Raw genomic sequence first — 21,406 nt, 5'->3', positions numbered from 1 at the left:
GCGAAGGCTTCTCCCCACTTGTGTAACCAAACCTCGATCACATCAGAACTGTGCTCGATCATCCGACCAATGTACTTTTCTGGTCTATAATTAGCAATATTAGGTACCTTGACCTTCGCATGTTCCGACGAGTGTATACTCGGCTCTAGCTCTGCTGGAGCTTTGCCCTTTTCATTTCTAGATGGTCTAGCCGACAAGGCTTGCACCATCTCTCTAATTTCATTTTGACCAGCGTTCACTTGAAGCTGCTGGTTCATGATCTGTTGTAAGGCATCTTCTAGTACAGAAATCCTACCCACCAAAGTAGGTGTGGTGTGATGGGACACTTGTTGCGTAGATCGTGCTCAGATTCACCAGGATTTACCTTGGAATCTTGTACCTCTTCCTCCATTCTTTCAAAAGGAAAAATAGAAAAAAAAAAAATTTCACTTCGAATTTCCCTCTGCTATACAGGAATAAATCGACTGCAAACCGGAAACTAAAACTTTATATAGAAGGGGAAAAAATGCCCCCTGGAAGCTCCACGTAATGCAGATATCTCGATTTCCTTTGATGAAGAACAAGGTGACCTTCGGAACAGCTATGGAATCAGCCCGCTCTTCTCCAGCCTGCTCTCTGTTTCGGAATCAACCTCAGCCCATGGGCTATTTACGTGACCACATCCCAAATACCAAATTACAAGTCTGCGGCTGTACGTGATCCTGCCTTGAAGAGCTTCTAGATGGCCCGTCGATCGAACCAAAACCCGACTAATTTCGTGGAGCCCACGAACAGTCAATTCCGTCCCCCAACTCTAGTCGTGTCCTCGCCGAACCAGTCAGACACACAGTCATGATGCTGCCCGTGCGTCGCCCCTCGCCACGCATCAGCTTCACGACGTAATCCTGCACTGAAGTCTTTCTCCGTCACCTGCCTTACGAGAACCTTACACTCCTGCGACCGCTTATAAACTTGGAGCTTGGTTGTATCGTCGTCACATATCCCGTGCCTGCGCTCCCTTCATACGCAATCCCCTCGTCCAGCCTGAACACTCTGATACCAAATGATACACTATTTACTACTATCTGTTCCTTTCATCGAATCATGGGCAATCACAGGCGATGGCATCGTATTTTTCCTCCCAGCCTCACTTGTAGATTGCATGCACACGAAGATACGTAATTTCTTTTTCCTTCATGCCTATCCACAAGCCCACAATTCCCTAGATGGTTCCCTCCTACCACATGTCATCATTTTAGACCTTTAGCTTGGTACACCATTTACCCCTCTCTTGGGGCACAATTAAAACATTTGCCCCTTGGCATTCTTACACATTTAGGTGCACCTAGGCCTGAGCACTCAGAACCACCTAGTCGATGCCAATACACCCTCACCTAGGCCCTTGGCAGTTACTTCCCTTGACCATTTAATGTACGCACATGAAATATTACAGAAGTCAGTCATCTAAGAGAAAATGCCCACCGATCTTTCCGAGGTCATGCTATCTCGGCTAGAGCATAACACCATAATCCTATAAATCCATACCAACAAAGATGGTTTGTTCCTCATCATCCTAGGGATAGAAGCAGATATAATCATCCAACTTTGTGATCTACTCCCCGTTAAAACTATGCACCATGGGCTTAACATTATGGCCAAAACATGTCTAAGGAATCTCCACATCCTCATTGCCTAGCTATTTGTGGGCATCCAACCTTTAAAATAGATCCTCACGATGGTAGCCCATTGCACACATGCCAAAATATATCACACTTTCTTAGAACACTTTGTTACATAGAATGTGGAGCACACCCCACCACACGTCACAACATGTGCCAGGAAGGGCCAAGTCCCTATTTCCTTGATACTTCCAGCACATTTGTTTCACATCAGTAAGCGCATTTTTAGGACCCAATTTTGTCTACTGTGGGAGGTATATGCCTAAACAAAGTTGAGATGGGACTATGACATGATTAGTCAAACAAGAACTTGATGATTATCATCATTCTGCTCACATGTGTAATGTGTTACAAGAGTTATGTATGCATGCCATTTTTTAGTATGCATGCCATTTTTTAAAGGCATTAGTAACATGAGCTATATCATCTTTTTTATATTCCAAGTACAGGGATAAACTTTTAATGGATAAACGAAAGAACCAAATTTAAGCAATAAAAGTGACAATTCCAAAGACTGACTCAATGTTGTCTTACATACCTGCTGCAAGCACAGTTCAACAGTTTTCCCCAACATGGTCATGGCTGCACAGCGATTTTCTGGCTTTCGAAGCAAAGTAATTATGGTAGTGATTGCTCCTGATGGAATTCAATCAATGATTAAGATGAATCTACAGCTTAAGTTTCTTGGAGTTCAGCAACCATGTGGAGCAAAATCTGAACAGCAGAACAAAGTAAATGCAGAACCTTAAGCTGATGATTTATTACTTGAACTTGGAAACTGCTAAGCACAAGGTTCTCACCAGTGACAGGTACCATGTCCATGTTCACGAGGGCTGCAAATGATTCTGCATGAGAAAAGAAATCCATGCGGCTTGCATCCGGTGGCCTTTTCACAGTCAAGTGCTTCAAAACCTTTCATGCGAACAGCAAATGGGAAAAAGGATGGCAATGTAATCAACTTTGCAAGCTCACAACCGTTTTATTCACCTTCATTGAGCTCACTTGCTTGAAGAAACCACCAGGTGGCTTATCTAAAGGAACCAAACAACTTTATAAGGCTTAGTAGCATCTATGCAGTTATTTTCAATTCCAATCTAGCCCTAGCATCATCATGAGGGGAAAATAAATTGCAATTGTGGGATAACAATGATAGTAGTGAGTTCTAGCAGAGTGGATTAGAATATCTTAGGCCATTTTATGGGGCCAGAGAGTGTGAGCAGAGAACTCCTGAATAGTCCGCTTATAATTAAGGCTGCATGTAAGCACTAAGATCATGAACGAGGCTGATTCAGGTGACCATATTCACAAGAGCACTCTTCAATTTGCTTTCTTAGTTTACTCAGCTAGCCTTGGCCTCTCCTCATGTTTTTCAGCCTTAAGGGTTTAATCTCATTGCAGTCTTGGCTTCTAAAAAGAGCTAGCACTGACTATGCGCATCACTAAAAGATAAAATAAAGCACTAACTCATGAATTATTATGTAAAATCAACTGCAATTATAACACAGGACAGATCCAAATCTTGATGCAATGGAAACACACCAGTGTAGTTTTGCATCAACCCAGCAAACGAATCTATACTATATATAATTGATGTTGTTCTCTCTCTACAGGTTCAGACAGCTCCCGAAAATGAGGTTTAACAAAACAGGAAGAAGTGGCGCAAACTTCTTTGCTCTTGCTGCTATGTCTCTGCCTTTTTTCTTCTGCCTCTAATTCCTTTCCTTAGGTTTGGATTTTTTTTCCCATGAAAAAAACTTATATTAGGTATGAAAAAAACCCACAAGAGCTAGCTCAGAGCGGAAATACATCATGCATGGCATGAACAAAAAAGTCACCCAGAACGGGTCAACAGAAAACCTCGGTACAAACTGGAAAGAAACCAGAAGGAGGCTGAAAGTGCCCGCTCTCTTTTTTAATGTGTAGTCCGAGAAATACTAGATGCGCCTTGCTTGTGTATCGTTCAAAGTAATGTATTAGGTATCCTTCTATCTCCTCCATATCTATTGCAAACCCAAGGCAGTAAAGCATTCAAAGAAGGTCTTATTAACCAAACCTCTCCACTATCTGTCCTATCTTGTATGTGAGAATTCCAAATCTGCAAAACAGCCTCTGTGAGGCCCTTCTCTGCATAAAAGGCATCTGGAATACTAATACTGGCAGAGTGTCCTCTCATCTGAGGTTGAGACAGAGGAGCATTTCATCTTCATGTGTCCTGTTTACTATGAGATCCGAGGGCGTTTCCACTGCCTCTTCAAAGATAGTTATGGGGTTTTGGCCCGTTTCCTCTCCTACCCAGACCAGCAATGTTCGGCTAGTTTCATTCATGAGGTGCTCAGACACCGCGATAGGATACTCCGACCGCGGAGAAGGGGGCAGACTTCTTCCTCGACTGACACCTCTCAGAGCTCTATCACGGAGTTCTTTTAGCCAGATCACACAGACTCCCACGAGGCGAGACCTCGACATGACCGTGACCCAGACCCCGTGACCCAACAGCTCGGACAGAGGGTTGACTCACAGATCATACTTCGGGACATCCCCTCCTTGTTTAGGGTCGGAGCCCGACCGACGGGGGTCACAATGGCCCTCGTTAGACACAGAGCTACGACCAAGAGACGTACCAAGACTGCACCCTTAGGGAGGCGACAGCCCTCTATTGTTGACCTCATGCCTCCACTTCCACAACCTCATCCATCCTGATGTTGTACTGATGATGATGATGATGATGATGATGATGGTTATGATGATGTCGACGATGATGCTAAAATTGATATATATAGTCGAGATATGACTATGTTGTACTTAGAAATTAGTACTACCATTTTGCTTTTTTTTACATTCTGCATTGGTGTGGATACTCGTTTAGTAGCTCCACTACCACAGCTCGTTGTATCAGGTTTTTCACAATCTCATAGACCCATCGGTCTTCCAAAGACTTTAATAAACTTTCTTTCTTATTTCTTTCTTTCTTTTTGAACCCACCAAACAACCGGAAAATGGTATGAAGTGGACATCCCAGTGCTAATGCATACTGACCCACCTCTATCCAGAGCCCAATCATCCACATAAAATATGTCAACCCGTGCATGGATAGGCATCTGCACCCTCATGTTTGACCAAGAAAACAAGAGTGACTGTGGCTGAGTGTGAAAAGCATCATCATACCAAGCATCTCTGCCTCTAAACAAAAATAGGGAAGGCATTCCATGCTTCTCTCTCCAGAGATGAATCCCACCTTCTCTGCCCCATTTTTTATCTGAAGGCATCTCAACCATGTTGAAATCACCTCCAATAATCCAAGAATCTGCAATAGAGGACCAAGAGAGCAATTCCTTCCATAAAAGGACATGGTCCCTTCTAATGTTTGGGACATACAAGCTTAGTAAGCCAACCTTACATCCCCCAATCAATAAAATAATCCATTGAGCTCTAGAGGAGACACTAAGCCCGTGTCCAACCACCGAGGGGAGCATTGCGGAAGAAACAGAAATGCAAGTACCTCCCCAAGTACCAAGAGCAGGTGACCAAAAAGTGTTCTGAAAGTAACTCGCTTGACTTAGCACAATCTCTGGCATCCAGTTTGTGTTCCTGAAGAAAAAATATGTCAAAAGAACCGTCGGTTACACTTGGATGAAGCTGGTTACGAATCAACTACCTACGGCAGTGATGTGGCACATCACCTAGGCCCTAAACATTCCAGTTGATAATCCTCACCGACGAGAGGATGTCGAGTGAAAAACCTTACCCAACCTAGTGGCCAAGACAATCCTCTCCTGCGAAAAACCCCTCTATCACGTGGAGGGAAATCAATAAGGCCCATACCTGCAGAGGGGAGGCTCTGTCTATAGGAATCCCGATAACAACCTCCCCTAAAGTGGAGGGAACAAACTTCTCCTCCATATCAAACTCTGCCATCTCTGCTAGAGCTGCAAAAAAGTTCCTACAAGCCAAGTCTGCCGCCGGAGTGCAAAGAATCCCTACACTCGGTGGTATGGAAGAGATAATTCCCTTACCTCTATCGAGAGAAGTAACATGACGATGCGAAGAAGAAGAGGGCTGCTCAGGTGGAAGGTCAGGGGACTGACTATCAGTGTGACTATCAGCTCTGACTCTCTCCACGGGTGAACCATGAGTGGGTAATCCCTCCTCTACAACTGGGGGAACGGGGGCCACCACATCAGCACTAGAAACTATGAATGGGATGTCACTTGCCTATAAAGATGAATGGTCTATGACACCAGTGGCGTCTTCCTGTGCAAAAGTAGGAGCAACAATCCTCACCGGTACCCGACGGGCACAACAGGAGTAGGACGTGATGAAGGTCCTGGACTGTTGGAACTGAAGGTCCTAGGCGAGTGGCTCTGAAGATCCAGGGAGCTCTGGTAGCACGTGTCGAAGGTGCAGAAGATGTAATCTATGCCGAAGTAGTGATACGAGAACGAGCTGCACCAAAATATTTTTTAGGTCTTTTCTTTTTCCTTGGGCAATCTCTAGCGAAAAGCCTAGAAATCCTGCATATCCTGCACGAGTCATGTCTCCCTACTACCTCTATCCTTTTTAAAAATAACCCAACAGAGGGTACACACAGCAGAAGACTAATAGAATTGCCCATGAGCTCACACAATGTGGTGTGGGGTGTGGAATCACAAACTTCTTAAACTTATGTGCATAAAATGGATGTGCATACTCATCAATAGACAATGAACCAACCAAATAGAGAAACCACCAAAATCGTATATTTCCATCCAAAGCTATGCACACAATACAAAAGAGATAGATCCAGAGTCCCACCAATGGCCACCAATGGTGTGGTCCTCTGATTTTAACACAACGCCCTTCCCTTACCTGCCGGTTATCTCGAGACTTGAACGTGCGTGCTCCACCTCGAGCATCTGTAGACTTTCCATCCAGAATGATCTTCCCAACCTTGCTGCCCCGTGTGTCAGCCTAGGTAGGCAGCCCTCTGTGAGCTAAGTCTGCGGCTCCTCAGCCCAGTTCACCTCCTGGTCATAGGCCCAACTGGTGCTGCTCTGCTGCTCCTTCCTGCTCCCTGAAGTGCTGTTCCAAGCGATACGAAATGAGGCCTGAGGCCTCTCCTTTTATAGGGCCTCAAAGGCCCCTTGTAGTAGCCGAATGGCAGCCCCTTAGTGGCCGACCAATCTGCTCTAAAACCGACACATTGTGGGGTCCACTGGCCGACCGAGCAGCCCTCCCCATGCAAAACTAGGCCCCTTGAGGGCCATTTGCAGGGCCAACCTGCCACGTGACATTGCACCACTGGCCAGGGCCCTACTGCCCTAGATCCAGAGCCTTTTGCAGGCCTCACACCTGGCCATAGCATTCGCCATCTGTCCCGCATCTTTCTGCATGCAGGCGGCTTTCTGCTGCAGCATCCTTGCCTCCTGCCAGGCCTATACCAGCCCCGTACAGACACGTATGTATCCCGTACCCTTCCATACTGATGCGCCATCTGTCCTTGCTGGAAATCCCTGCGCAATCAGGCTGCTGCAGGTCCCTGATGTCCACGTGTCTGCTATGAACTGCTTTCACCATCAGGAGCTCGAAGACTTGACAGGTACTCTTCTTGTTAGCCCACTGGCCCTGTCTAGATAGCTGCCCACATGGCAGCCTGCGTCTTGCCCATGTGGCAGCCTCTACCTTTTGCTGTGTGCTGCCCACATGGCATCTCATGTGCTGCCCATGTGGCAGCCCCAATATCCCTTGGTCTACCTCCCCCATGCTCTCCTCATATGGGGGCTTACAAATGGGGAGGTGACCTTTCCAACACCCCCTCTCACCGACACATCTTGGACCAATGCCAACACATCGATGACGATGCTCCAGTAACTCCTTGGTCATAGTCCTCTGGAACATTTCGATGTCGAAAGCCTTTCCTGGCTTTTCATCTAGTGGCTCCTGCTCCACCAAGTCTAGTTCCGCTTCCGCACACCATCCTGGTACACAAGTCCATCTCTGCTAGCACCTCCTGGCACCACCACCTTCAGTCACCTTCCCGCCTTCTGACTCTAGCAATCCAGCCGCCACGATCTTCCAGTTGTCCCCCTCATAATGAGTGAACAGCTTGGAGTCTTCCACACACCATGCTCTGAGGGTCTATTTCAATCCATCCTTCCTTTGGCAAGGTCTGCAACAAATGAATATCTCCAAATAACCTAGACCTCGACCACGAACTTTCACTAAGTTCTCAAGCAGATACTCTTCTGCCTTTAGTACACCCTATCCATCACCTTCCAGCAAACTGCGTCCGAGAGTTGAAGAAGCACCCACACTTCCCCTTCTGCCTTCGAAGAAGGCCAACTCCTTCCAATCTCGCATTACCTGAGACAAATGAAGAGCAGAGTCTCTCCACAGCATGCTATAAAGGCTCAAATGAAGAACATCAAGTACATACCAGATCGTCATACTACCTGTGTGTTTGCTCTAAAAGAAAATCATGCACCTCATCGAGGCACATACCAATAGCTTGAGTAATCTTGTATTGTCCCCTTCTGAAGTGCAGTATCCATCTGAACATGAGACCCCAGGGCACTCCATGGAATCCCCCCCCCCAAGAAGCATACTACCTTTTGCAAGATTTCCTCTCTATCCTCTTTACATCACGTGATAGTCTTTTATAGTCCGTCTAGTCAATGTCAACAGCCACACGTGACGCATCTGGAAGATACCAAGCACTCCATGCTGTCCGTCACCTTCACAGAGATCTCTTACACGTCGTCAACCCACATCTCAATGTCAGACATCTTCACTGTGGCTTCTAGGTCAACATATATAATCTCAGTAACACACGGAGATGTCACCAGGAACAACTCTTCGATTACCACATTTGCTTTGGCCTTTGTATCACCCTTTGAATCTGAGTCGGACTCCTTTCTTTTGTTTTTCAAATCCGCCTTCTTCCTTCTGCAGTCCTTCGCAAAATGTCATGGCCTGTCACAGTAGAAACACTTCTTCTTCTGCTTCCTCTTGGAAGTATCCTCGTCATCAGAGTCGTCTTTCTTGGACTTGCCACCGTTAGGCTTGCCCTTTCCTTTGCCAACGTAATCCTTCGCCAACAACGCCTTGTCATCTTTGTGGTTGTTGTAGAGCTTCTTCCTGTGGCAGTAATGGACCAAACTCCTCAAAAGTCAAAGGTTTGGTCCTCTGTCATGCTGTCATAGTTGTTACCAAGCCCTTGAAACTCTGAGGTAGACTCCTTAATACCATCAAGGCCAAATGGCATGAGTCCACCTTCTGACCAACTAATGCCAGTTGATCCCTCACCACCTTGACCTTCGTCAAGTGGCTATGTACCGAATCTCCCTCATCCATGTCAAGATTGTAGAGCTAATGCTAAAGAAGCAAGATCTCGGATGTGTTGTCTATCTCGTACAGATCCTTCAGAGGGACCCATGCCTCTACTGACGTCTCGACCATCTAGATGTGAGGAAGCACAGAGTCCGCTATATTCCCAGTGATCAATGCCAGAGCATGGGCATTTCTGTCTTCCCAAGCTTCGAGCTCCTCTCCGTCTACTGCCATGAGTATATTCCCATGTCTATCCACCATATCCTCCGGCTTCGCCTCCACTCCTATTGTCAATTTCCACAACTTCATAGCTACTAAATGACTCCGGATCTTCACCTTCCAGATCATGTAGTTTGTCCCGCCCAGTTTCCAGACTCTCCTAAGTTAGGGATAGTAAAAGAAATAAAACTAGGGTAGGAGGAAGGGAGAGCAAGGGCTAAAGAGGCTAAAGAGGTCGACATCTCTGTTGCTAAACCACACAGCAAAGGCAATCAAACTCAATCTCCAGTAGACTAGAACTCTGAGCGCACCTGACTGAACCTGAGTCACCCTCCTTGCAAGGGCATTGTCCTCCAATCGTGGAAGTCGATTCCCAAAATTTTCTGAATCAAGGTCGTCCTTCAGCAAAGTCCCCGCCTTCAAGATCCCACACCTGTGAGCCTCCTACTTGGGCTCTGATACCATGTTAGAAATGACCCAACAGAGGGTACACATAGCGGAAGACTGATAGAATTGCACGGGTGCTCACACAATGTGGTGAACCAGATAGAGAGACCACCAAAATAATATATTTCCGTCCAAAGCTATGGACTCCACCTCGAGCGTCTGTAGACTTTCCATGATCTTCTCACCCTTGCTGCCCTGTGTGTCAGCCTAGGTAGGCAGCCCTCTATGAGCGAAGTCTGCAGCTCCTCAGCCCAGTTCACCTCTTGGTCATAGGCCCAACTGGTGCTGCTCTTCTGATCCTTCCTGCTCCCTGAAATGCTGTTCCAGAAGATATGAAATGAGGCCTGGGGCCTCTCCTTTTACAGGCCCTTAAGGGCCCCTTGTAGTACCCATTGTGGGGTTCCCAGCAGCCCTCCCCATGGCCTCACAAAACTAGGCCCCTTGAGGGCCATTTGCAGGGCCAACCTGCCAACGTTGTGCCACTGGCCAGGGCCCTACTGCCTTAGATCCAGAGACTTTTGCAGGCCTCACACCTGCCCATAGCATTCGCTATCTGTCCCACATCTTTTTGCATGCAGTCGCCTTTCTGCTGCAGCATCCTTGCCTCCTGCCAGGCCTGTACCAGCCCCGTACAGCCACGTATGCATCCCGCACCCTTCCATACTGATGCACCATCTGTCCTTGCTGGAAATCCCTGCGCAATCGGGCTGCTGCAGGTCCCTGATGTCCACGTGTCTGCTCCGTACTGGTTTTACCATCAGGAGCTCCACGATGTGCCAAGTACTCTTCTTGTTAGCCCATTGGCCCTGTCTGGATAGCTGCCCACATAGCAGCCTGTGTGCTGCCCATGTGGCAGCCCCAATATCCCTTGGTCATCCTCCCCCATGCTCTCCTCATATGGGGGCTTACAGATGGGGAGGTGACCTTTCCAACAATCCTCTATCTAAAGAATGAGCCATCGGGGCGCTGAAGCATGATATGACCATCTGTCATGTTAGGGCCAGAAACAATCATCCTAACTCGTGGCATCCCATCAGATCTGACTACCTCTGCTGCCGAAAAGGGCATGCCAAGAAGGAGGGGGGATCTCTATGACCAAACCAACACGGTTCCCATAGAACCAAGGAGTCAGTGGTATACTTGTGGGAGGCCAAGGAATCTGGTGAAAAGAGAAGTGACCCGACTATCCTCCTCCACAGGATCAAAACACAAAGAAAAGGGCATCAAGAATACCCTCCGAGAGCGAAGTGCCAAGGGACTGGCCTTGAGCACTGTAGCAGCTGAATCCAATAGGGGAGCTAGGAAGGGTAGACGGAGAGGGTAGGGGGGGCAGCAGGGCTGAGAGAGCGGGCTGAGGGGGTATGGGAAGGAGAGGAGAGGGCCGCCTGAGGGGAGGAGCTGAGGCGAGGAGAGGTAGGGCTGCAAGGGGGCTGTACGGCTCAGAAGAGAGAGGAGAGCTCAGGGCGGAGGGCTGAGAGAGGAGAGAACAGGTCGGGGAGGAGCAGCAGCGAAGCTCATTGGTTTGAATGAACACACAAAGAATTTACATACTAGTAGATCTACCCATTTGTTTGCTTGCTCTGACAACAAACCATGTACCTCATGGAAGCACTCGCAGCTTCCCTCTGTTATCCTTTACTTCTCTTCTGGTCAGCCTTTTTTCGGCAATCCTTCGCAAAAGGCCCTAGCTGGCCACAGTAGAAGCATTTCTTCTTCTTCTTGCTCCAACTAGAAGAAGAGTCTTCATCATCATCATCAATCTTGCCTTGCCATTGTCAGGCTTGCCCTGAGCAGTGTGTTTTAACATTAAAGGCCTTGTCATCGGATCCGTCATATTTCTTCTCCCGAGCTTCCTCCTGTGGAAGCAGAGGCAATAGCTCCTCAAAAATCACCGGCGCTGACCGTTGCCTTGCAATCATGCTTTACAAACCCTTTGTAGCTCCTAGGGAGCATGCCAAGTAAGATCATAGCAATCCTTGCTGAATCCCTCTTTTTGAACAACCATGGAGAGTTGATCCCTCACCATTTTCATCTTGGCGATGTGCTCTTGAACTAAGTCACCCTTAACCATGTGCATGCTATACAACTTTGTCTCGAGGTCGAGAATCCTCGCATCATTGTTGCTCTCATACATGTTCCTCAACGTGGTCCATACTAAGAATGTCGTATCTGCAAGCCGAATATGTGGGAGGACTGAATCTCCAATTGTGCCAATGATAATGAAAAGGGCCTCTACATCACACATTATCCAATCCCTCGCTGCAACGGGATCTGGATTCTACCAGTGTCACCACTCCTTCCACATTTGTAGTAGGCTGTGGCTTTAGCTCCCCTCCTATCGTGATTTCCCAATGAACTAGCAGGTGGTTTCGGATCTTCATCTTCCACAATGGGTAGTTGCTTCCGTCGAGCTTCCCTGTTTCCCCAAGGCTAGGGATCAGTATAGTAGCAGCCATGACGAGGATATGAAGGGCTTAGGAATTTGCACACTTGCCTGAATCTAGATCTCCCTCCTCACAAGGGTGCTTGTCCTTCAGACGTAGAAGTTAATTTCTACAATTTGAACCAAGATCTGCTTTCTCAAGGTTCTCACCTTCAAGTTCCAACACTTGTGAATCTCCCTCAAGGAATCTGATACCATGTTAGAAAAGAGAGGTGGGGATTGCTTGCTACAGCCATGCCCCTCGCATCAGAAGGTAAACAACGAGATAGTGCCCAAGGATAACACATTATTAAAATCAAATCCAACTTCTTTCTGTAGTGTGTACGTGTGGGGAGAGAGAGAGAGAGAGAGAGAGAGAGAGAGAGAGAGACTAGGAATAGCAATATATATTGGTCCAAGGATGGACAAATAATCTACAAATTATGTATACAATGTGCCAATCTCTATCAACAGCATGCTGACTAGATGTGGAGACTCCCAGAACTGTTCTCCTACCTCCTATGTGGCAGCCTGGTTATGCTTCCTATGCTGCCCACATGGCAACTTACATGCTGCCTATGCGGCAGCCGAGCATACCCACTCAATTTTTTCCCTATCGCATCTCTGAGTCCTTCTTGGTGCACCTCCCCCATGCTCTCCTCATTTGGTGGCTCACCGATGGGAAGGTGCCCTACCAAACTCCAACATATGTATCAACTTTCTCTAATCTAGGGCACCTATCGTGGAGCATACTTTGAGCATCTAGATATTGATACGAACAATAACAAATCTCTCGTTCTTTCTGTCTATTCACGGATGAAAATTCACACGCGTTAGCATTCCGTATATCCTCCAAGCCTCCTTGTAGATCGCATGTACACTCAAGATACGAAATTTTCTTTCCTCATGCATATCCACAAGCCTATAAAGAAAATACTTGGAGACAAATAAAACAATACTGAAGACTATTAATGGCTGAAGAAGAAATATATATCACAAACGGAACTCAGTACAAGTGAAGATATGAGAGAAGCTCTGGAGGAAGCAAACATCAATCCTGACAACTGTAGTGGACTTCTGCACTAGCTCCACAAGTTGGAACTGAACCAAATCTGAGACAGCAAACTAATGCAAGGGTTGCTGCAGATTTGGAATAGAAAGAACATAATCTGGAGCGGAAGTTGGAGGTAGATCTGGAGCAGAAGTTGGAGAAGATCTGGAGCAGAAGTTGAGGGCAGATCTGGAGCAGAAGTTGGGACAGATCTGAAGCTGAAAGGAAGGTAGATCTGGAGCAGAAGTTGAGGGCAGATCTGGAGCAGAAGTTGGGACAGATCTGAAGCTGAAAGGAAGGCAGATCTGGAGCAGAAATTGGGACAGATCTGATGCAGAAAGGAGGGCAGAACTGAAGCAGAAAGGGAGGCAGCCAGGAGGCAGAAATTGAGGCAGCAGAGGAGGCAGCCAGGAGGCAGAAGTTGAGGCAGCAGCAATAGACTTTCCCGTTTGGTTCATAACCAAGCGAGCCCAAGTAGCAAAGAAAGAAAAAGTGTCGGATTTCTCTTTCATGAAAAACACCCATTGATAGCGAGAGTAATCATCCACAATTAAGAAGAAATAATGTGAACCATTGAGGGAAGGAACAGGAGATTTGCCACTAATATCGAGGTGAATTAGACGCAATATCTCACTGGCTCGAGAAGTGGAACGAGAAGGAAAAGGAGTTCGGCTTTGTTTACCTAATTGACAGGGATGACAAATATCTTTAGCTCGCGATAATTTAGGTAGGCCATCAACTAGATGATCCCGAGACATTTCATATAAAGAGTCATAGGACAAATGTCCCAGACGATAATGCCATAATCGTTCTGTGTCACTTGGATCTTTCAGGGTAGCATTACCATAAAGCCGATGAAACTCAGAACCGCAATGGGAGGGAGTCGCAAGAAATTGAGTTATGAAGTACAGACCATTAGGTTGAGCATCACCTCGAGCTAGAAGGAGTCCCGAGGACTCATCTATGATGTCAACATGCATCTTTGTAAATAGCACTGTGCGACCAAGAAGGCAAAGTTGATGAACAGAAAGAAGATTGACCCCTAATTAGGGGACATAAAACACTTGATCCAATTGAGCAAGATTGGGACCTTTGTCAGTATCAAAAGTTATTGAACCAACACCATGAATAGTAGCAATAGAGTTATTGCCACAACGGACTCCCCCTGTCGCCGGTTGGCGAGAAATGAAGAGATCAGGATGAGGGGTCATATGATGAGTGGCTCCACTATCCACAATCCAAGAAGATTTAGAGCCACATGGAAGAGTATGAAAAGCTGACCCAGATAAGGGAGAGGAGGAGTCAAGCTCGGTGATATGGATCAAGGCTTGAGAAGTGAAGTCTAGAGAATCTCCGGTGGACCAGTCAGACAGACCTTCAGGAGTTATAAAGGGAGGAGATGGAGTGAAGTGATTAGTGACATGGCCCTGGGGTCTCCAAAGACCAGTGTTCGAAGGAGGAGGAGGAGGACCACCCCTAGGACGCCAACGAGGTGGCTGAGGAGTCGTGGTAGGGGGCTGTGGAGTCCAACGGGGTGGTTGAGGAGTCGTGGTGGGGGGCTAAGGAAGAAGGCCTTTGGTTTTGGAGCGACATTCATCGTCAATATGCCCAACTCTCTGGCAATGCTGACAAAACCTATTCTTTTTGGGAAGAGTGTGCCAGGCGGGTTTACTACTAGAGGGGTTAGGAGTAGGAGAGGGCTTTCCGGAGCTAGGTTGATCTTTTGAAATCCCGGAGAGAAGAGCCCCCTCTAAAGCAGGAATGCTATGTTTTTGGTGGACCTGAGAGTAAAGACGAGCATAACGCAAAAGTTGACATTCGAACTCATAAAAAGTAGGAAGAGAAGATTGAGAAATGATTTGTTGCATAAAACTGAAATACTTGGGCGGAAGTTTATTTAAAAAGAAAGTAACTTGGTCATCCTCAGATTTGGGAGGACCAGTTGTGGCAAATTCAGCAACTAACCGCCGGTAATCTGCTAGTTTAACCTTGAGATCATCGTCAGCAAGAATCTGGAATTGTTGGAGATCATGGTCAAGATTGATGCGACGAGTACGATCTCGAGCTGCATAGCGGTCAGTGAGATGTGCCCATCGCTCAGAGGCAAGATCAAAATGCTGTAATTGAGAGTGAAATTCAGGTAAAAGTCCTTGCATAATTTCAACAATGGCAGTGGCATTACGATGTCGCCACGAACGAACTACCTGAGGAGGATAAACATGAGGATCAGGTGGCAATTCAGTACCTTGAACGAGTTCCCATAGGTCTTGAGAATCAAGCACATGGCGCATGAGATTTGACCATGTGGTATAATTAGACCCGTTAAAACGAGTCATATCAGTGAAAGCATGCTTGGCTGTTGCAGAGACAGGGTGAGGGGAAGAAAGAGAATGATAGGGAAAAGCAACCGGTGGAGGCAGAAGAGAATTTGGAATAGAAGCAGAGTGAGAAGAAGGGAGAGGCAGCATCACCGGAGGAATAAAAGAATTTGGAAAAGGTCCTGAGGGGGAGGGATGAATATGAGAGGCGGGATAAGACATGAGAGGTGAAAAAGAGGCAGCGGGAGAGATAGAGGGAAATAAACTATAGGAATCCAATGGCATGGGAGAAGGAGGAGGATGAGAAGCCACTGGAGGAAAGATGGCAGCGAAAGAGATGAGAGGGATGGGAGGGAGGGAAGAATGTGAACCGAAAGCAAACTCATTGTCAGACGCATTTCTCCTTTCTCGTCTGCGCGTGTTCACATGCATGTATGGATCTATGTCCTCGTGATTACTTGTTCCTATGCCTTGCATAACAGATGGAGTTGCACTAAGGGAATAGGGCAACATACCTTGCACTGATTCTTGTGGAATAGGCACTGTCGAATAATCCAATGTTCTCATGCCGGCCTGTCCTCTTTCGTCAGGGGATACTTGTTCTTCGTTGGCACCAAACTTGAGATGTTGCTCAGCTTCTTATGAGTTAAATAGAGGTCCTTGTTGACGTATTGGAGAGAACCGTGGAGAGGTAGAGGCACGAGGTGTGCGGGTACCCGCTTCAAGTTCCTTCCATTTCTGGAATTCAGCAAATTCTTTAAAGAGTTTGGAGAGGTATTCATCACCTTCAATCCTTGCAGACTCTCTCTCGACATATGTCGAAGGTGGTGGTTGAATAGAGGTCGATTCAGGCTGAGATCGCTTCGGGGAAGAGGGAGAAGACATCTTCAGGTGATGATTTATCTTCCAAGCTTTCCAGATCAAGGCTCAGGTGTCGATTGGCACACCTGGCTCTGATACCATATAAAGAAAATACTTGGAGACAAATAAAACAATACTGAAGACTATTAATGGCTGAAGAAGAAATATATATCACAAACGGAACTCAGTACAAGTGAAGATATGAGAGAAGCTCTGGAGGAAGCAAACGTCAATCCTGACAACTGTAGTGGACTTATGCACTAGCTCCACAAGTTGGAACCGAACCAAATCTGAGACAGCAAACTGATGCAAGGGTTGCTGCAGATTTGGAATAGAAAGAACATAATCTGGAGCGGAAGTTGGAGGTAGATCTGGAGCAGAAGTTGGAGAAGATCTGGAGCAGAAGTTGAGGGCAGATCTGGAGCAGAAGTTGGGACAGATCTGAAGCTGAAAGGAAGGCAGATCTGGAGCAGAAGTTGAGACAGATCTGGAGCAGAAAGGAAGGCAGATCTGGAGCAGAAATTGGGGCAGATCTGATGCAGAAAGGAGGGCAGAACTGAAGCAGAAAGGGAGGCAGCCAGGAGGCAGAAATTGAGGCAGCAGAGGAGGCAGCCAGGAGGCAGAAGTTGAGGCAGCAGAGGAGGCAGCCAAGAGGCAGAAGTGGCTCAAGGTGTGCAGGTACCTCTGGAGCTGGAAGAGAAGAGATTGAAGCATACCTAGCCCCCCCCCCTTTAAATAGGAAGGGGCTTAGTCGGTCAACCAACAGGTTGACCCCAGAACTGACCGACCTGGTCAGATTTGACCGACCAGGTCAATCTGGTCGGCCAGATTTGGTCAGCCAGCAAAAAACTTTTTTTTTTAATTTAATTTTTTATTTTGTTTGACCTCCGAACCGGGGCTTTTTGACAGAGCTTTGGTTGTGGATTTTGCCTCCGATCCGGGGCTTCTTTGACAGGGCTCGGAGAGTCACCAGTGGTGTTTGTACCTGTTTATCCTGTCCTCTAGAATTGGAGATTGCCTGGCTTAACAAAGCCCACAACTCCCTAGATGGTTCCCTATGCCACATGTCATCATTTTAGACCTTTAGCTTGGTACACCATTTACCCCTCTCTTGGGGCACAATTAAAACATTTGCCCCTTGGCATTTTTACACATTTAGGTGCACCTAGGCCTCAGCACTCAGAACCACCTAGTCGATGCCAATACACCCTCACCTAGGACCTTGGCACTTACTTCCCTTGACCATTTTATTTACGGACATAAAATATTACAAAAGTCGGTCATCTAAGAAAAAATGCCCACCAATCTTTCCGAGGTCATACTATCTCGGCTAGAGCATAAAATTCCTTCCCTCTTCAAGCATCAGCGTCCTTGATGATGAAATCTGGAAACACTCTCCGTAACTGGTATACGAATTCCCAGGTAGCTTCTAATAGAGGTAGACCATGCCATGCAACCAACACCGTGGGTATCTTCCGATCGCACACTTGCATTGTTCCTCGGTCTAGGATTCTTGTTGGTTTGCGTCTTGCATTATCCTCTATCTCCTGAAACAAAATCACACCTTCGATTAGTGAGTCACCTGTATGCAAAAATTTCTTTAAACGAGAAACATTAAACACTGAATGCACCTTACACCCCGGTGGTAATTCTAATTTATAGGCTACCTTGCCTATTCTTTTTAGAATTAACCATGGCCCACAATATCGAGGTGATAACTTAGCACACTCTCCTGCAGTCAAAGACTTAGAGTGCGAATGAACTTTGAGAAAAACTTGTTCTCCTTCCTTAAATTCTCTAGTGGATCGGTTTTCATCCGCATACGCCTTAGCTCTATCCATAGCTTGGCGGATGTTAGCTCTCGCAAGTGCTAGCATCTCCCGCATCTGAACCACAAAGTTCGCGACACTAGGCACTTTTTGAGGTACTCTAACTATAGCTGGATTCGCTGGTCTATAACCATAGTTCAGTTCAAACGGACTAAAGCCTGTAAAGAAATGTTTTCTATCATTGTAGGCAAACTCCAACAATGGCAACCACTTGTCTCATGTATGTTGCCTCAATGACACATATGCTCTAAGCATATCCTCTAAAATTTGGTTGATTCTTTCTGTCTGACCATCCGTTTCTAGATGATCCCCACTACTCATTCCCAACTTAGTTCTTAGTGTCTCAAATACCGCAGTCCAAAAATGACCGGTAAATTTGACATCTCTGTCTGACACTATCGATCTGGGTAATCCATGCAAACGAAATATATGTCTAATAAACAAATCCGCCACTTGCGGGGCACTAACAAACTCTCTAGTTGAAATGAAGTGAGCCATCTTAGTAAGACGATCAACCACCACAAGGATAGAATCATATCCACCTTGTGTCGTAGGCAAACCTACAATAAAGTCCATGGAAATGCTCTCCCACTTACTTAGTGGTATCTCCAAGGGTTGTAAAAGGCCAGGTGGCTTCACCCGCTCTGCCTTATTTACTTGACACGAAAAACAAGTCACATATTCATGAGATCATATGTCTTCTCGACTCCTAGATGTCCCGCACATGGGCTATCATGGCACTGTCAAATGACTCTCTGCCTGAGATCATTCTGATTAGGTACTACTACCTTGCCATTTCTTTTCAGCATACCATCCCTTATGGTATATCTTGCATAAGTTTGACCTTTTCTGGATACCAGGTTATCCTTTTCGTTTTCCCCGGGTTTTAACATATGAGCCTTAGGCCATAGGCTCTGGACAAACTCATCCACCTTTTGAGTTTCTCTAATCTCGGCCATTAGAACACTCTCTAATACCGTGAAACTCATGTTATGCATAATGTGTGACAATGCATCAGCAACTTTATTATCTTTTCCTCTTCGGTACCGAATCGTCAAATTAAACTCATGCATGAGTCCTGCCCACCTAGCTTGGCGCCCTCTTAAATCAGGATGTTTAACAAAATGTTTCAAAGTATCACGATCAACATCCACATAAAACTCTGATCCATACAAATAATGTTGCCATGTTTTCTAAGCATGGACAACAACATACAACTCCAATTCATGAGTTGGTCAATTGCTTTAAGAGGGAGAAAGCTTCTTGCTTTCAAAGGCTACTGGCCTTCCCTCTTAGAGGAGAAATGCTCCCACCGCAATGCCACTTGCATCGGTTTCCAGGAACAACGGTTTCTGGGAATCAACTATTTTAACACCGGTCCTGTGACCACAGCTTGTTTTATGGTGTTAAATCTTTCCTGTTGATTCTGTCCCCTTGTAAAAGTTACTTTATCGAACGTCAGATCAGTCAATGGCGATACTATTTCGGAATATTCTTTGATATGCCTTTGATAAAATTGGACAAATCCCGAGAATGATCGCAAAGCGGACAGACTCTGAGGGATTGGCCAAGTCAGTATCGCAACCACTTTCTTTGAATCTATTTCTACCCCCTCTAGAGTAATTATGAATCCTAAGTATTCAAGTCTAACCATACACAGTATAGTTTTCTTCTTGTTTACATAAAGACTGGCTTTCCTCAAAGTACTGAACACTATTCTTCAGTGTTCATGATGCTCAGTAATACTTTTACTAAATACCAGAATATCGTCAATAAAATGTACTACAAACTTTTCGATATACGGACGTAGTAAATCGTTCATAAGCATGACGAATGTAGCTGGAGCATTGGTAAGTCCAAAGGGCATTACCAAAAACTCATAATGACCAAACCTGCTTCTAAAAGCAGTTTTATGCACATCCTCGGCTCTAATACGGATCTGATGGTAACCACATTTAAGATCTATCTTACTGAAAATTACGGCCCCATGTAATGCATCTAGCAAATCATCGATCCGAGCCATCCGATACCTGTGCTTAACAATGATATTATTCAATGCTCTGCAATCTATACAGAGACGAAAAGTATCATCTTTCTTCCTCTTTAATATCACTGGCAAAGCAAAAGGTGAAAAATTGAGTTGAATCTGCCCCAGCTTGAGGTATTCTTCCAGTTGTCTTTGCACCTCAGCTTCTTCTGTAAAGCTTAATCTATAGGGAGATCTATTTACAGGTTCTGCCCTCGGGATAAGCTCAATTATATGCTGAACATTCCGCTCTCGAGTAAGGCCATGAGGTAACTCATCCCTAAAACAATTAGAGAACTTCTCCGATATCTCTTTAGCCAACTCGGCCATTTCCCCATCTTGGGTAGCCTCAGTGCTAGTCGATGCATCATCAATCGACTCTACCGATGCTATACACCGACACAGAAACTCTTTCGGAGTCTTCCGAATTTCCATGGCTGAAATCAATGGTCCTCGAGGTAAATCCTTTTTACCTCGCAAAACATATTCTACCCCGTTCATCTTGAACTGGTAAATATGCTTTTTCCAATCAATGGCTGGATTTTTCCAAAAATGCCAAGCCATGCCCAAGGCTATATTTGCGTGAGCAAGCCTGGTCAATTCAAAGTCCAACTTCTCAACATAGTCCTGTATTCGAAGTTCCAACTGGGTAACCCTCTGGTCCCATACTTCAGTTGAACTCCCGTCCGCCATCCTAACCGTATAAGCATAGTCAGACGGACTAGTTTTCAACTTGAGCCTCTTAATAAGCTACGAGTTAATTACATTGTGCGTTGACACTGAGTCAAATAACACAATCACATCATGATTGGCTACTTGCCCTTTCATTTTAATCAACTCAGGCTCATCGAAAACCGTATACCCCATTGCTGCGGACTTTGAAAAGATGTTATCGGATGCACCGCTTACTAACTTAGTAACAGACACTTAACAACACAGGTACTAACCTGTGAGAAGGTCCCGCCAATTGCATCTGCATATGTTCCGCATTAGAACTCTCCTGCATTTCCATGTCGCATTCAAATATTATCATATTGGCCGTGCGACGATCTTTGTTTGGTGGACAATCTTTCCACTGATGTCGCTGAAGGCAGTCGAAGCACAATCCTTCTTTTCTAGCTTTCTCTTTTTGCTCAGGGGTCAACGAGGACTTTGACCAAGCCCCAACTGCCATTGGAGTTACTTTCCTTTTCACCCCAACGGTGATACTTCTCTTTGCTGGTCCCTCAACCGGCTTCACCTGCTTGGTTTGGCCACTTGGCTGCGAGAC

The 21,406-nt window shown here is 46.0% G+C and overlaps 1 protein-coding gene across 5 annotated transcripts in view; it reads right to left on the bottom strand.

Moving 5' to 3' along the window:
* Positions 1–21,406, bottom strand: part of LOC147884296 (nuclear distribution protein PAC1-like) — a 93,161-nt gene that overhangs the window by 56,916 nt on the left and 14,839 nt on the right. For all 5 annotated transcript variants that reach the window (XR_015543692.1, XM_087399002.1, XM_087399001.1 and 2 more), the window contains 2 exons: positions 2,459–2,570; positions 2,197–2,294 (listed from right to left, as the gene is read on the bottom strand). Coding sequence is in view for 4 of the 5 variants with exons in the window: in XM_087399002.1 (XP_087255128.1) it covers positions 2,197–2,294; positions 2,459–2,570 (210 nt within the window). In the remaining variant the exon portion in view is untranslated. The remainder of the gene's footprint in view (positions 1–2,196; positions 2,295–2,458; positions 2,571–21,406) is intronic.

Source organism: Dipteris shenzhenensis, chromosome 27, assembly GCF_047967505.1.
Source record: "Dipteris shenzhenensis isolate YYH24624 ecotype China chromosome 27, Dip_SZ_1.0, whole genome shotgun sequence".
In the NCBI taxonomy this organism is placed as follows: Eukaryota; Viridiplantae; Streptophyta; class Polypodiopsida; order Gleicheniales; family Dipteridaceae; genus Dipteris; species Dipteris shenzhenensis.
Note: the sequence above shows the minus strand (reverse complement) of the source record. Positions and strands in the feature narration are given on the sequence as shown.